Here is a 15,038-nt window from a genome sequence, read left to right on the forward strand (position 1 = left end):
TGACAAGAGCTTAGAAGTTTTGATTTTCAGACCTCTGTCAGAAAAATCCTCATTTCTAAGGAATCTATTATTGTTCCCAAGAAGGGAACTCTTGTTGACGGGGACAGAGAACTCTTTTCTTTGTTCACTTTCCATCCGTGAGATGTGAGAAAGGCTAGAACGATGTCCGTATGAGCCTTTGCCTTTGACAGGGACGACGCTTGTATTAGAATGTCGTCCAAGTAAGGTACTACTGCAATGCCCCTTGGTCTTAGAACCGCTAGAAGGGACCCTAGCACCTTTGTGAAAATCCTTGGAGCAGTGGCTAATCCGAATGGAAGAGCCACAAACTGGTAATGTTTGTCCAGAAAAGCGAACCTTAGGAACTGATGATGTTCCTTGTGGATAGGGATATGTAGGTACGCATCCTTTAGATCCACGGTAGTCATAAATTGACTTTCCTGGATGGTGGGTAGAATCGTTCGAATAGTTTCCATTTTGAACGATGGTACCCTGAGAAATTTGTTTAGGATCTTCAAATCCAAAATTGGTCTGAACGTTCCCTCTTTTTTGGGAACTACGAACAGATTGGAATAAAATCCCATTCCTTGTTCCTTTATTGGAACTGGGTGTATCACTCCCATCTTTAACAGGTCTTCTACACAATGTAAGAATGCCTGTCTCTTTATTTGGTTTGAGGATAAGTGAGACTTGTGGAACCTTCCCCTTGGGGGTAGTTCCTTGAATTCCAGGAGATAACCTTGAGAAACTATTTCTAGCGCCCAAGGATCCTGAACATCTCTTGCCCAAGCCTGAGCAAAGAGAGAGAGTCTGCCCCCCACCAGATCCGGTCCCGGATCGGGGGCTACTCCTTCATGCTGTCTTGTTAGCAGTGGCAGGCTTCTTGGCCTGCTTACCTTTGTTCCAGCCTTGCATTGGTTTTCAGGCTGGTTTGGGTTGTGAGGCATTACCCTCTTGCTTAGAGGATGCAGAATTAGAGGCTGGTCCATTTCTGCGAAAGGGACGAAAATTAGGCTTATTTTTAGCCTTAAAAGACCTATCCTGTGGAAGGGCGTGGCCCTTTCCCCCAGTGATGTCTGAAATAATCTCTTTCAAATCAGGTCCAAATAAAGTTTTACCTTTGAAAGGAATGTTAAGTAATTTTGTCTTGGATGACACATCCGCTGACCAAGACTTTAGCCAAAGCGCTCTGCGTGCCACAATAGCAAACCCTGAATTTTTCGCCGCTAATTTTGCTAATTGCAAAGCGGCATCTAAAATAAAAGAGTTAGCCAATTTAAGTGCGTGAACTCTGTCCATAACCTCCTCATATGGAGTTTCTCTACTGAGCGACTTTTCTAGTTCCTCGAACCAGAACCACGCTGCCGTAGTGACAGGAACAATGCATGAAATTGGTTGTAGAAGGTAGCCTTGCTGTACAAAAATCTTTTTAAGCAAACCTTCCAATTTTTTATCCATAGGATCTTTGAAAGCACAACTATCTTCGATAGGAATAGTAGTGCGTTTGTTTTAGAGTAGAAACTGCCCCCTCGACCTTGGGGACTGTCTGCCATAAGTCCTTTCTGGAGTCGACCATAGGAAATAATTTCTTAAATATAGGGGGAGGAACAAAAGGTATGCCAGGCTTTTCCCACTCTTTATTTACTATGTCCGCCACCCGCTTGGGTATAGGAAAAGCGTCAGGGGACACCGGAACCTCTAGGAACCTGTCCATCTTGCATAATTTCTCTGGAATGACCAAATTGTCACAATCATCCAGAGTAGATAACACCTCCTTAAGCAGTGCGCGGAGATGTTCTAATTTAAATTTAAATGTCACAACATCAGGTTCAGCTTGATGAGAAATTTTTCCTGAATCTGAAATTTCTCCCTCAGACAAAACCTCCCTCATGGCCCCTTCAGATTGGTGTGAGGGTATGACAGAACAATTATCATCAGCGTCCTCTTGCTCTTCAGTGTTTAAAACAGAGCAATCGCGCTTTCTCTGATAAGTAGGCATTTTGGATAAAAGATTTGCTATGGAGTTATCCATTACAGCCGTTAATTGTTGCATGGTAATAAGTATAGGCGCACTAGATGTACTAGGGGCCTCCTGCATGGGCAAAACTGGTGTAGACACAGTAGGAGATGATGTAGTATCATGTTTACTCCCCTCATTTGAGGAATCATCTTGGGCAATATCATTATTTGTGGCAGTACTGTCCTTACTTTGTTTGGACGCTATGGCACAATTATCACATAAATTTAAATGGGGAGACACATTGGCTTTCATACATATAGAACATAGCTTATCTGAAGGTATAGACATGTTAACCCCTTAACGACCGAGGACGTGCAGGGTACGTCCTCAGAAAAAAGGCAGTTAATGCCTGAGAACGTACCCTGCACGTCCTCGGTGTGGAAAGCAGCTGGAAGCGATCCTGCTCGCTTCCAGCTGCTTTCCGGTTATTGCAGTGATGCCTCGATATGGAGGCATCCTGGAATAACCTTAAATGGCCATCCGGTGCAGAGAGAGCCACTCTGTGGCCCTCTCTGCACCGGACATCGGTGGCCGGTAACGTTGGTGGGTGGGAGCTGACTTGGGAGGCGGGTGGGCGGCCATCGATGGGCCGGGTAATGTAGAGGGGGGCGGGATCGGGGGCGGGGGCGATGGGGGCGCGCACAGGCGCGCGCACGTCGGGCGTCGGGCGGGCGCGTGCACGGGGCGGGAGCGGGTGGGAACCGCTACACTACAGAAAAGACTGTGCTAAAAGTTTGTGTAAAGCTTTTTATTTTTTAAAAAAAAAACAGTCAAAGGTATCTAGGAGGGGGTGGGGGTTTGTTCTTTGGTGGGTAGGGGAGCTACACTACAGAAAATGGGGAAAAAATAAAAAAAGCAACTGTTTTTTTTATAAACTGGGTACTGGCAGACAGCTGCCAGTACCCAAGATGGCGGCCATTAAGGCAGAGGGGGAGGGTTAGACAGCTGTTTGGTGGGGGATCAGCCAGGTTGGGGGCTAAGGGGGGCTCCTACACAGCAGCATATGTAAATATGCTTAAAAAACCCCACCAAAAAGCCTAAATATATATTTTATTTTAGTACTGGCAGAGTTGCTGCCAGTACTTAAGATGGCGGGGACAATTGTGGGGTGGGGGAGGGAAGGGAGCTGTTTGGGAGGGATCAGGGGGTCTGATGTGTCAGGTGGGAGGCTGATCTCTACACTAAAGCTAAAATTAACCCTGCAAGCTCCCTACAAACTTCCTAATTAACCCCTTCACTGCTAGCTATAATACACGTGTGATGCGCAGCGGCATTTAGCGGCCTTCTAAGTACCAAAAAGCAACGCCAAAGCCATATATGTCTGCTATTTCTGAACAAAGGGGATCCCAGAGAAGCATTTACAACAATTTGTGCCATAATTGCACAAGCTGTTTGTAAATGATTTCAGTGAGAAACCTAAAATTGTGAAAAATTTAACTTTTTTTTTAATTTGATCGCAATTGGCGGTGAAATGGTGGCATGAAATATACCAAAATGGGCCTAGATCATTACTTGGGGTTGTCTACTACACTACACTAAAGCTTAAATTACCCCCAAAAGCTCCCTACATGCTCCCTAATTAACCCCTTTACTGCTGGGCATAATACACGTGTGGTGCACAGTGGCATTTAGCATCCTTCTAATTACCAAAAAGCAACACCAAAGCCATATATGTCTGCTATTTCTGAACAAAGGGGATCCCAAAGAAAAATTTACAATCATTTATGCCATAATTGCACAAGCTGTTTGTAAATAATTTCAGTGAGAAACCAAAAGTTTGTGAAAAAATTTGTGAAAAAATGAACGATTTTTTGTATTTGATCGCATTTGGCGGTGAAATGGTGGCATGAAATATACCAAAATTGGCCTAGATCAATACTTTGGGATGTTTACTAAAAAAAAATATATACATGTCAATAGATATTCAGGGATTCCTGAAAGATATTAGTGTTCTAATGTAACTAGCGCTAATCTTGAAAAAAAATGGTTTGGAAATAGCAAAGTGCTACTTGTATTATGGCCCTATAACTTACAAAAAAAGCAAAGAACATATAAACATTGGGTATTTCTAAACTCAGGACAAAATTTAGAAACTATTTAGCATGGGTGTTTTTTGGTGGTTGCAGATGTATAACAGATTTTGGGGGGTCAAAGTTAGAAAAAGTGTGTTTTTTTTCCATTTTTTTCTCATATTTTATAATTTTTTTTAAAGTAAATTATAAGATATGATGAAAATAATGGTATCTTTGGAAAGTCCATTTAATGGCGAGAAAAACGGTATATAATATATGTGGGTACAGTAAATGAGTAAGAGGAAAATTACAGCTAAACACAAACACCGCAAAAATGTAAAAATAGCCTTGGTCCCAAATGGACAGAAAATGGAAAAGTGCTGTGGTCATTAAGGGGTTAAACAGGCTTAAACTTGTCAACAATGCACAAAAAACGTTTTAAAATAAAACCGTTACTGTCACTTTAAATTTCAAACAGAAAACACTTTATTACTGAATATGTGAAAAAGCATGAAGGAATTGTTCAAAAATTACCAATTTTCATCACAGTGTCTTAAAGCCTTAAAAGTATTGCACACCAAATTTCAGAGCTTTAACCCTTAAAATAACGGAACCGGAGCTGTTTTTCAATTTAACCCCTATACAGTCCCAGATACAGTCTTTGCTAAGACCCAACCAAGCCCTGAGGGGAATACGATACCAAATGACGCCTTCTAAAAGCTTTTTCAGAGATTCTTAGATCCACACACATGCATCTGCATGCCCTGTTCTCAAAAAACAACTGCGCATTAATGGCGCGAAAATGAGGCTCAGTCTATGACTAGAAAGGCCCCCTGACTGAAAAAGGTGTCCAATACAGTGCCTGCCGTTTTATAAACGTTCCCCAAGATTATAAATGTCAATTGTTAGCCTAAATTTGAATAATATGCACAAATAAAGCAATCGATTTAGCCCATAAAAATGTCTACCAGTTTTTTAGCCCATAATAAGCCCTATATTCTGTTTGTTTTTGAATAAGAAAATGGCTTACCGGTCCCCATGAGGGGAAATGACAGCCTTCCAGCATTACACAGTCTTGTTAGAAATATGGCTAGTCATACCTTAAGCAGAAAAGTCTGCTAACTGTTTCCCCCAACTGAAGTTACTTCATCTCAACAGTCCTATGTGGAAACAGCAACCGATTTTAGTTACTGTCTGCTAAAATCATCTTCCTCTTACAAACAGAAATCTTCATCCTTTTCTGTTTCAGAGTAAATAGTACATACCAGCACTATTTTAAAATAACAAACACTTGATAGAAGAATAAAAACTACATTTAAACACCAAAAAACTCTTAACCATCTCCGTGGAGATGTTGCCTGTGCAACGGCAAAGAGAATGACTGGGGTGGGCGGAGCCTAGGAGGGATCATGTGACCAGCTTTGCTGGGACTCTTTGCCATTTCCTGTTGGGGAAGAGAATATCCCACAAGTAAGGATGACGCCGTGGACCGGACACACCAATGTTGGAGAAACAGCCTTTTATAGCTGAGAAACGCGTTACTTATTTTAATTAATACAAGTTTTTATTTGTATTACTTGCTATATATCATTTATTGCTCATATCCTGCATTGGAGAGAAACTTTTGGAAGATTTCCATTCCTGACATTGGTGAACCACGAGAGGCCAGTCTGCTGGGCGACTGAGAGATTCCAGCCTGCCACACGTGCACCATTTAGGGGTGCTATTATATACGTGAGTGTAACTTGATATATCTTGTACCCATTCCATTTTATTCTCTTTATACTAGGCCATGTGGCGCTTCTGTTTAGGTTTACTATCTACAGATTGTTGAAGTGATGGTCAGTCTCCTTTATTTTTTTAAATACAAACTTTGGTTTAGCACACCTTACAAAAGGTTTATATACACATCTTTGGGAGTGCTGCCAATGTGACCAAGTAATAACACAAAACAGGGAGTGTTGGGGCACATTCATTTGCAAATACACAGCTGAGAAATTATTAAAATGATTGAAGATCCCTGCCTTTGAACTTTTGTATATAAGAGAGTACAAGTAAGTAGAGTTCTATTTTTTTTAGTTCATTTTCTTAAAGTGATAGTACTGTACAGTATGGGGTACTATAAATTGTGATGCATCTAAACAGGGCTGTATAAAAAAAAAATAATATTAAAAAATCGTAATGTTTACATTTTTGATGGTTGAATGTTAAATATGGTCAATGTTTCATATGGTTTAGAAAAAGTTATTTGTTGCTTGTTAGACTGCTTGATGCATTGGTTGCATTATTTGTAGAAGTGATTGGCTGGCTTACGAATGGAGCTGCAGTCGACACATTTTTAAGTAAATCTGCATTAGCAAAATTGCTTTTCTGTGGGTTGGATGGAAATGTAGAAGACACATTTGTAAATGTATTTGCTCCAGAGCTATTCTGCTGACTGGAACTGAAGTTTTTGCATTATCTGTTGTAGAAGTGCTTTGCTGGACCCTGGATGGTGCTGAAGCAGACCCGTTATTGGGTATATATAAGTTAGAATATATAGGGATGCTGTCCGAAGCATTAGCATTGAGGGAAAAATCTGTTTTCTGCTCACTGATTTATTTATTAGAGAAGATGATCTTACAGATATTGGTGAGTGTCCAATAGATGCAGAACGTATAGGCACAGATGAATTTGTTGTTCTAGATGTAATCACCGACTCACCTGCAATATTTGAGGAATGTGGTGACCCTTGTTCACCTTTTGCTTTGCTGGAGATAAATATTTTGGGCTGTTCTTCAAGGATGTTCCAATGATCTTTGTCACTATAATATTCATTATCTGTCCAATGACTGTTCATTGCCTGGATCCCTGTTCATAAAAAAACACACATTTATAACAGTAATATCGCTCTAACTTTGGGGTTGATCACATTCTTTTAGAAAAGCTTATCAAATTATTTCTCTACAAAAAATGGTCATAGACTTTAAGAAGGATCTGAAAACCCTAGAAAGAACAAACAGTGCATTTTGGTATTTAAAGGGACACTCAAGTCAAAATAAACTTGAGCATGCAGTTTTATGACACTTTCCAGTTTACTTCCATTATCAAATTTTGCACGGCCTTTATATTCCCAATTTCTGGGGAACAAGATCATACTGATCATGTGCACAAGCTCACAGGGTATACATATATTAGTCTGTGATTGGCTGATGTCTGTCATATGATACAGGGGGCGGGAAAAATTAATTTGTCAGAAAAAAAATCTACTGCTTATTTGAAGATCAAAGTAGGTGTTAAATCACTGTCTTTTTATTATGTACTTGTTAATTATGCAATTCTACTGTATTGAGCGGTCCTTTAATAGTAAATGTGACTGTTTAACTCAGACTGCACATGTCTGTTATTCAGTTCTATGAGTTCGGTCCATAGCTGTGGAAAATTTGCTGCCGTTTTGTTAAAGAAATAAAAAAAAAAAAAAGTAGCTATAAGTTATAACCTTTAAATATGACAAAAATTTGTATGAAATATTTCTAACAAACAAACGGAAAATATGGCTGACTCAAACTCGCCTGTCTATTTATTGTTTTTGTGAAACAGTACCAGATATACCTATAATATTTCTCAAGTAAAAACAAAATGTATGCTTACCTGATAAATTTCTTTTTTTCCGGATATGGAGAGTCAGCGACGTCATTCAATTACTAGTGGGAATATCACTCCTGGCCAGCAGGAGGAGGCAAAGAGCACCACAGCAAAGCTGTTAAGTGCCACTCCCCTACCCATAATCCCCAGTCATTCGACCAAAGGAAAATGGAAAAGGAATAACACAAAGGTGTAGAAGTGCCTGAGGTTTAGTAAAAAATAACTGTCTTAATAAAGGGTGGGGTCGTGGACTCTCCATATCCATAAAGAAAGAAATTTATCAAGTAAGCATACATTTTGTTTTCTTTCCTAAGATATGAAGAGTCCACAACATCATTCAATTACTAGTGGGAACCAATACCCAAGCTAGAGGACACAGAATGAACAGGGAGGGAGAACAAGACAGGCAGACCTAAACAGAAGGCACCACCGTTTGAAGAACCTTTCTCCCAAAACAGGCCTCAGCCGAGGCAAAAATATCAAATCTGCAAAATTTGGAAAAAGTATGCAGAGAGGACCAAGTTGCAGCCTTGCAAATCTGTTCCACAGAAGCTTCATTTTTGAAAGCCCAAGAAGAGGAGACACACAAGAAATAATTTCCAGCGCACCCGGCAGCAGTGAGACTTAAACACCAACACACGGCAAACAGCAAATAAATATACCTATTTATTGGTGATAGCTTCTTTCATTCATATGACAAACTACAATAATTCCAACAATGAGGTAGGTAACAGCAATAAACAGGCAGCAAGGCAGAGAAAAATTATATAAGGTCAGACGCGTTTCCTTTGTTACATCCTCAGTGACCATACCTGTTACCCATGATACACTGCCTTATATACCGGACAGCTGGAAACTCCCAGCAATTAAATAACTAATTAAAATAAAATAAATCCCTTAAGACAGGTGATCATGGGCAGAGTATGTGTTTAAACAAAATTAAATGTCTAAATAGAACTGTGCAGAAATAAATAAGAAAATTACTATAAAATATAAGAAGAAAATCTTCTAATATATATATATATAAGGTACTCTAATAAATTTATTTTTACAATGATTACAATTATTCAAAAAAACAAGTAAGCATTTACTCTAATGTAATGTATAGATGTTACTTGATTAAGTACCTAAAAAAGAATGAAAAAATATTAGTGTAATATTAGCTGCACTGAAAAACATATTTTATGCTTACCTGATAAATTTATTTCTCTTGTAGTGTAGTCAGTCCACGGGTCATCCATTACTTATGGGATTATATCTCTTCCCCAACAGGAAGTTGCAAGAGGATCACCCAAGCAGATCTGCTATATAGCTCCTCCCCTCACATGTCATATCCAGTCATTCGACCGAAACAAGACGAGAAAGGAGAAACCATAGGGTGCAGTGGTGACTGAAGTTTAATTAAAATTTAGAACTGCCTTAAAAGACAGGGCGGGCCGTGGACTGACTACACTACAAGAGAAATAAATGTATCAGGTAAGCATAAATTATGTTTTCTCTTGTTAAGTGTAGTCAGTCCACGGGTCATCCATTACTTATGGGATACCAATACCAAAGCTAAAGTACACGGATGAAGGGAGGGACAAGGCAGGAACTTTAAACGGAGGGAACCACTGCCTGAAGTACCTTTCTCCCAAAAATAGCCTCCGAAGAAGCAAAAGTGTCAAATTTGTAAAATTTTGAAAAAGTGTGAAGTGAAGACCAAGTTGCAGCCTTGCAAATCTGTTCAACAGAGGCCTCATTTTTAAAGGCCCAGGTGGAAGCCACAGCTCTAGTAGAATGAGCTGTAATTCTTTCAGGAGGCTGCTGTCCAGCAGTCTCATAGGCTAAACGTATTATGCTACGAAGCCAAAAGGAGAGAGAGGTAGCCGAAGCCTTTTGACCTCTCCTCTGTCCAGAGTAAACGACAAACAGGGAAGAAGTTTGACGAAAATCTTTAGTTGCCTGCAAATAGAACTTCAGGGCACGGACTACGTCCAGATTATGTAAAAGTCGTTCCTTCTTTGAAGAAGGGTTAGGACACAAAGATGGAACAACAATCTCTTGATTGATATTCCTGTTAGAAACTACCTTAGGTAAGAACCCAGGTTTAGTACGCAGAACTACCTTGTCTGAATGAAAAATCAGATAAGAAGAATCACAATGTAAGGCAGATAACTCAGAGACTATTCGAGCCGAGGAAATAGCCATAAAAAACAGAACTTTCCAAGATAACAGCTTGATATCAATGGAATGAAGGGGTTCAAATGGAACGCCTTGCAGAACGTTAAGAACTAAGTTTAAGCTCCACGGCGGAGCAACAGTTTTAAACACAGGCTTAATCCTAGCCAAAGCCTGACAAAAAGCCTGAACGTCTGGAACTTCTGCCAGACGCTTGTGTAGAAGAATAGACAGAGCAGAAATCTGTCCCTTTAACGAACTAGCGGATAAGCCCTTTTCTAAACCCTCTTGTAGAAAAGACAATATCCTAGGAATCCTAACCTTACTCCATGAGTAACTCTTGGATTCGCACCAATATAAGTATTTACGCCATATCTTATGGTAAATTCTTCTGGTAACAGGTTTCCTAGCCTGTATTAAGGTATCAATAACCGACTCCGAGAAGCCACGCTTTGATAGAATCAAGCGTTCAATCTCCATGCAGTCAGCCTCAGAGAAATTAGATTTGGATGGTTGAAAGGACCCTGAATTAGAAGGTCCTGCCTCAGAGGCAGAGACCATGGTGGACAGGACGACATGTCCACTAGGTCTGCATACCAGGTCCTGCGTGGCCACGCAGGCGCTATCAGAATCACTGATGCTCTCTCCTGTTTGATCTTGGCAATCAGTTGAGGAAGCATCGGAAATGGTGGAAACACATAAGCCATGTTGAAGACCCAAGGGGCTGTCAGAGCATCTATCAGCACCGCTCCCGGGTCCCTGGACCTGGATCCGTAACAAGGAAGCTTGGCGTTCTGGCGAGACGCCATGAGATCCAGATCTGGTTTGCCCCAACGATGAATCAGTTGGGCGAAGACCTCCGGATGAAGTTCCCACTCCCCCGGATGAAAAGTCTGGCGACTTAGAAAATCCGCCTCCCAGTTCTCCACGCCTGGGATGTAGATCGCTGACAGGTGGCAAGAGTGAGACTCTGCCCAGCGAATTATCTTTGAGACTTCCAACATCGCTAGGGAACTCCTGGTTCCCCCTTGATGGTTGATGTAAGCCACAGTCGTGATGTTGTCCGACTGAAATCTGATGAACCTCAGAGTTGCTAACTGAGGCCAAGCTAGAAGAGCATTGAATATTGCTCTTAACTCCAGAATATTTATTGGGAGGAGTGTCTCCTCCTGAGTCCACGATCCCTGAGCCTTCAGGGAATTCCAGACTGCGCCCCAACCTAGAAGGCTGGCGTCTGTTGTTACAATCGTCCAATCTGGCCTGCGAAAGGTCATCCCCTTGGACAGATGGGACCGAGAAAGCCACCATAGAAGAGATTCTCTGGTCTCTTGATCCAGATTTAGCCGAGGGGACAAATCTGAGTAATCCCCATTCCACTGACTTAGCATGCACAATTGCAGCGGTCTGAGATGCAGGCGCGCAAATGGTACTATATCCATTGCCGCTACCATTAAGCCGATTACTTCCATGCACTGAGCTACTGACGGGTGTGGAATGGAATGAAGGGCACGGCAAGCATTTAGAAGTTTTGATAACCTGGCCTCCGTCAGGTAAATTCTCATCTCTACAGAATCTATAAGAGTCCCTAGGAAGGGAACCCTTGTAAGTGGTAATAGAGAACTCTTTTCCACGTTCACCTTCCACCCATGCGACCTCAGAAATGCCAGAACTATCTCTGTATGAGACTTGGCAGTTTGAAAACTTGACGCTTGTATCAGAATGTCGTCTAGGTACGGAGCCACCGCTATGCCTCGCGGTCTTAGTACCACCAGAAGTGAGCCCAGAACCTTTGTAAAGATTCTTGGAGCCGTAGCTAACCCGAAGGGAAGAGCTACAAACTGGTAATGCCTGTCTAGGAAGGCAAATCTTAGGTACCGATAATGATCCTTGTGAATCGGTATGTGAAGGTAGGCATCCTTTAAGTCCACTGTGGTCATGTACTGACCCTCCTGGATCATGGGTAGGATGGTTCGAATAGTTTCCATTTTGAATGATGGAACTCTTAGGAATTTGTTTAGGATTTTTAAGTCCAAGATTGGTCTGAAGGTTCCCTCTTTTTTGGGAACCACAAATAGATTTGAATAGAATCCTTGCCCGTGTTCCGTCCGTGGAACTGGGTGGATCACCCCCATTAGTAAGAGGTCTTGTACACAGCGTAGAAATGCCTCTTTCTTTATTTGGTTTGCTGATAACCTTGAAAGATGAAATCTCCCTTGTGGAGGAGAAGCTTTGAAGTCCAGAAGATATCCCTGAGATATGATCTCCAACGCCCAGGGATCCTGGACATCTCTTGCCCAAGCCTGGGCAAAGAGAGAAAGTCTGCCCCCCACTAGATCCGTTTCCAGATAGGGGGCCCTCTCTTCATGCTGTCTTAGGGGCAGCAGCATGTTTTCTGGCCTGCTTGCCCTTGTTCCAGGACTGGTTAGTTTTCCAGCCCTGTCTGTAACGAGCAACAGCTCCTTCCTGTTTTGGAGCGGAGGAAGTTGATGCTGCTCCTGCCTTGAGGTTACGAAAGGCACGAAAATTAGACTGTTTGGCCTTTGATTTGGCCCTGTCCTGAGGCAGAGCATGGCCCTTACCTCCCGTAATGTCAGCGATAATTTCTTTCAAGCCGGGCCCGAATAAGGTCTGCCCTTTGAAAGGAATATTAAGCAATTTAGATTTAGAAGTCACGTCAGCTGACCAGGATTTAAGCCATAGCGCTCTGCGCGCTTGGATGGCGAATCCGGAGTTCTTAGCCGTAAGTTTGGTTAAATGTACGACGGCATCAGAAACAAATGCGTTAGCTAGCTTAAGTGCTTTAAGCTTGTTCATAATTTCATCCAATGGAGCTGTGCGAATAGCCTCTTCCAGAGACTCAAACCAGAATGCCGCCGCAGCAGTGACAGGCGCAATGCATGCAAGGGGCTGCAAAATAAAACCTTGTTGAACAAACATTTTCTTAAGGTAACCTTCTAATTTTTTATCCATTGGATCTGAAAAGGCACAACTATCCTCCACCGGGATAGTGGTACGCTTAGCCAAAGTAGAAACTGCTCCCTCCACCTTAGGGACCGTCTGCCATAAGTCCCGTGTGGTGGCGTCTATTGGAAACATTTTCCTAAATATAGGAGGGGGGAAAAGGGCACACCGGGTCTATCCCACTCCTTGCTAATAATTTCTGTAAATATTTAAAATGTTTGATAATGGAGCGCTCAAGGAGAGCTAAAGTACAGCCGTATTGGACAGATTATAATACCAGATATGAGTAGACTATAGCAAGCGCAGAAGATTAACCACAAATGCCTAATCTATAAGTCCTATGATAAATACTAGGCAGTACTGCAAATAAATTACTACAATAAATGCAATCAATAAAATGCGGATATAAAAAGCGGATAAAAAATGGGTATATTTATATAGAGCAATTCATATGTATGTTTATAAGAAATTTACATAGATATACTGAAATTAATAAAAATACATTTAATACAATAAGTAAAAGGTCGACCTTAATATCTCAAATAACAATGCATCAATAAATAAAATACAGAAATAAAAATATACAAAAAACAAAGTACAAAATACAATGGTTTGATACTGTGTGTCCAATCGAACAGATGTGAAATAGTCTATAAGAGAGTCTTTTAGTCCTTTGTGCTTGCAAACTTGAGTATCCGTGTAGACGACAAGCCTCAGTTAAGAAAGTCGATATCTGCAAAAGTATGATGCCCAGGTGCATATACTTGTGTGTTCAATAGTCCCAAAGGATCACCACACCATAAAATTGATAACAATTAGATGATAAAAGTATAAATACGATATGGATAAATATAAATATATAATTACAGGTATTATCTACTCGCAATCCTGGAGCCTTCGATCCTACCAGCGGCAGCTAACATGAATAACCCCTGAGAACTGACAGGCTGAATTGCAATCAGGCTGAACAGTCTAGGGTGCCGTGGGCCAAAAATTCAGATACACCGTCTGGTCACAGGAATATCGGCTCTATGCGAATATAGATATTAGCTCCGTTAACGGAGTGATTATGAGCAACGCGTTTCAATTTTTCAATCTTTGTCAAGCTCGTTACCGGAGTACTCTTTCCCGGGTAAATATATACCTATATCTGCGTTCTGATTGGAGGAATTCATAACCAATCGCAATCACTGCAGGCGCTGTCAATCTTTCTTTGTTCTAAGCCGCGGCCCAGGTACAAACGGCATGTTGCCATGCCAACACTAAAACTTACAACTTGCTAGATAAATGGTAAGATATATACAAACCACTACTTTAACTGTCAAAATCGCACTTAGAAATCAGATTAGAAATGACAACATGATAAATATATAAAAAATATATAAAAAACACATAAAAAACACATAAAAACCGAATCGAGTAAAACTGCCAGAGGATATCACATTTAATAATTTAAAAAGTTTTGTAAGCTTATTAAAATATTTGTTTAAAATTCTTTCGCTAGCTTTAATAAGGTGATAAGTATCCTCAGATATAAGTATGATAAATATATTTAAATAAATATAAATATATATTGGAAATATGGAAAAAAATGGTGAAAAACATATTTGACATTAAAACTAAAATATAATAAGATTAAATATCTAGATATAAAATCTTATAAAAACTTATAAAAATTGGAGTGATGAAATCATATATAAAAATACTAGTGTTATTTTCTTATTCTAACAATATTATTATAAAAAGCAACCTAAATCAAACTCAAGATTTAGACCATTTGGAGTCAATGTTCTAAGCTCAAATATCCACTTGGCTTCTAATTTGAGAAGTTCATTTAATACATTACTCCCTCTCCAGTTTGGTTTTATTTTGTCTAAAGTGCTTAGTGTTCCCATTATTACATCTTTTGAAATGTTTAGGGACAGGGAGATCTTTGTTCCTTTCGAGATTCATGTTTTCAATTGAGTTTAGATGTTCCCTAATTCTGTCACGTATAGGCCTAGTGGACTCACCTATATATTGAATCCCACACGAACACTCTAATAAATAAACCACATTTGAGTCAGTGCACCTGTATAAGTTTTTGATTTTATATACCTTCTTTGTAATTGTTGATTTAAATTCTTTTCTTTTAGTTGAGTGTTTGCAGGCTTTACAGCTCAAACATGGGAAAAAACCCACAATTTTGTCACCTTTCAGATCTATATCATTTAGAGAACTAGCTCTTTTCTTTAAATCAGTAGGCGCTAAATAATTTTTCA

At 40.3% G+C, this 15,038-nt stretch overlaps 1 protein-coding gene across 2 annotated transcripts in view; it reads right to left on the reverse strand.

Moving 5' to 3' along the window:
- The window catches only part of LOC128664166 (protein mono-ADP-ribosyltransferase PARP12), a 380,066-nt gene that overhangs the window by 265,387 nt on the left and 99,641 nt on the right, over positions 1-15,038 (reverse strand). For both annotated transcript variants that reach the window (XM_053718923.1, XM_053718922.1), the window contains exon 4: positions 6,736-6,882. In XM_053718923.1, coding sequence (XP_053574898.1) covers positions 6,736-6,882 — 147 coding nt within the window. The remainder of the gene's footprint in view (positions 1-6,735; positions 6,883-15,038) is intronic.

The sequence above is a fragment of the Bombina bombina genome, chromosome 6 (genome assembly GCF_027579735.1).
Source record: "Bombina bombina isolate aBomBom1 chromosome 6, aBomBom1.pri, whole genome shotgun sequence".
In the NCBI taxonomy this organism is placed as follows: Eukaryota; Metazoa; Chordata; class Amphibia; order Anura; family Bombinatoridae; genus Bombina; species Bombina bombina.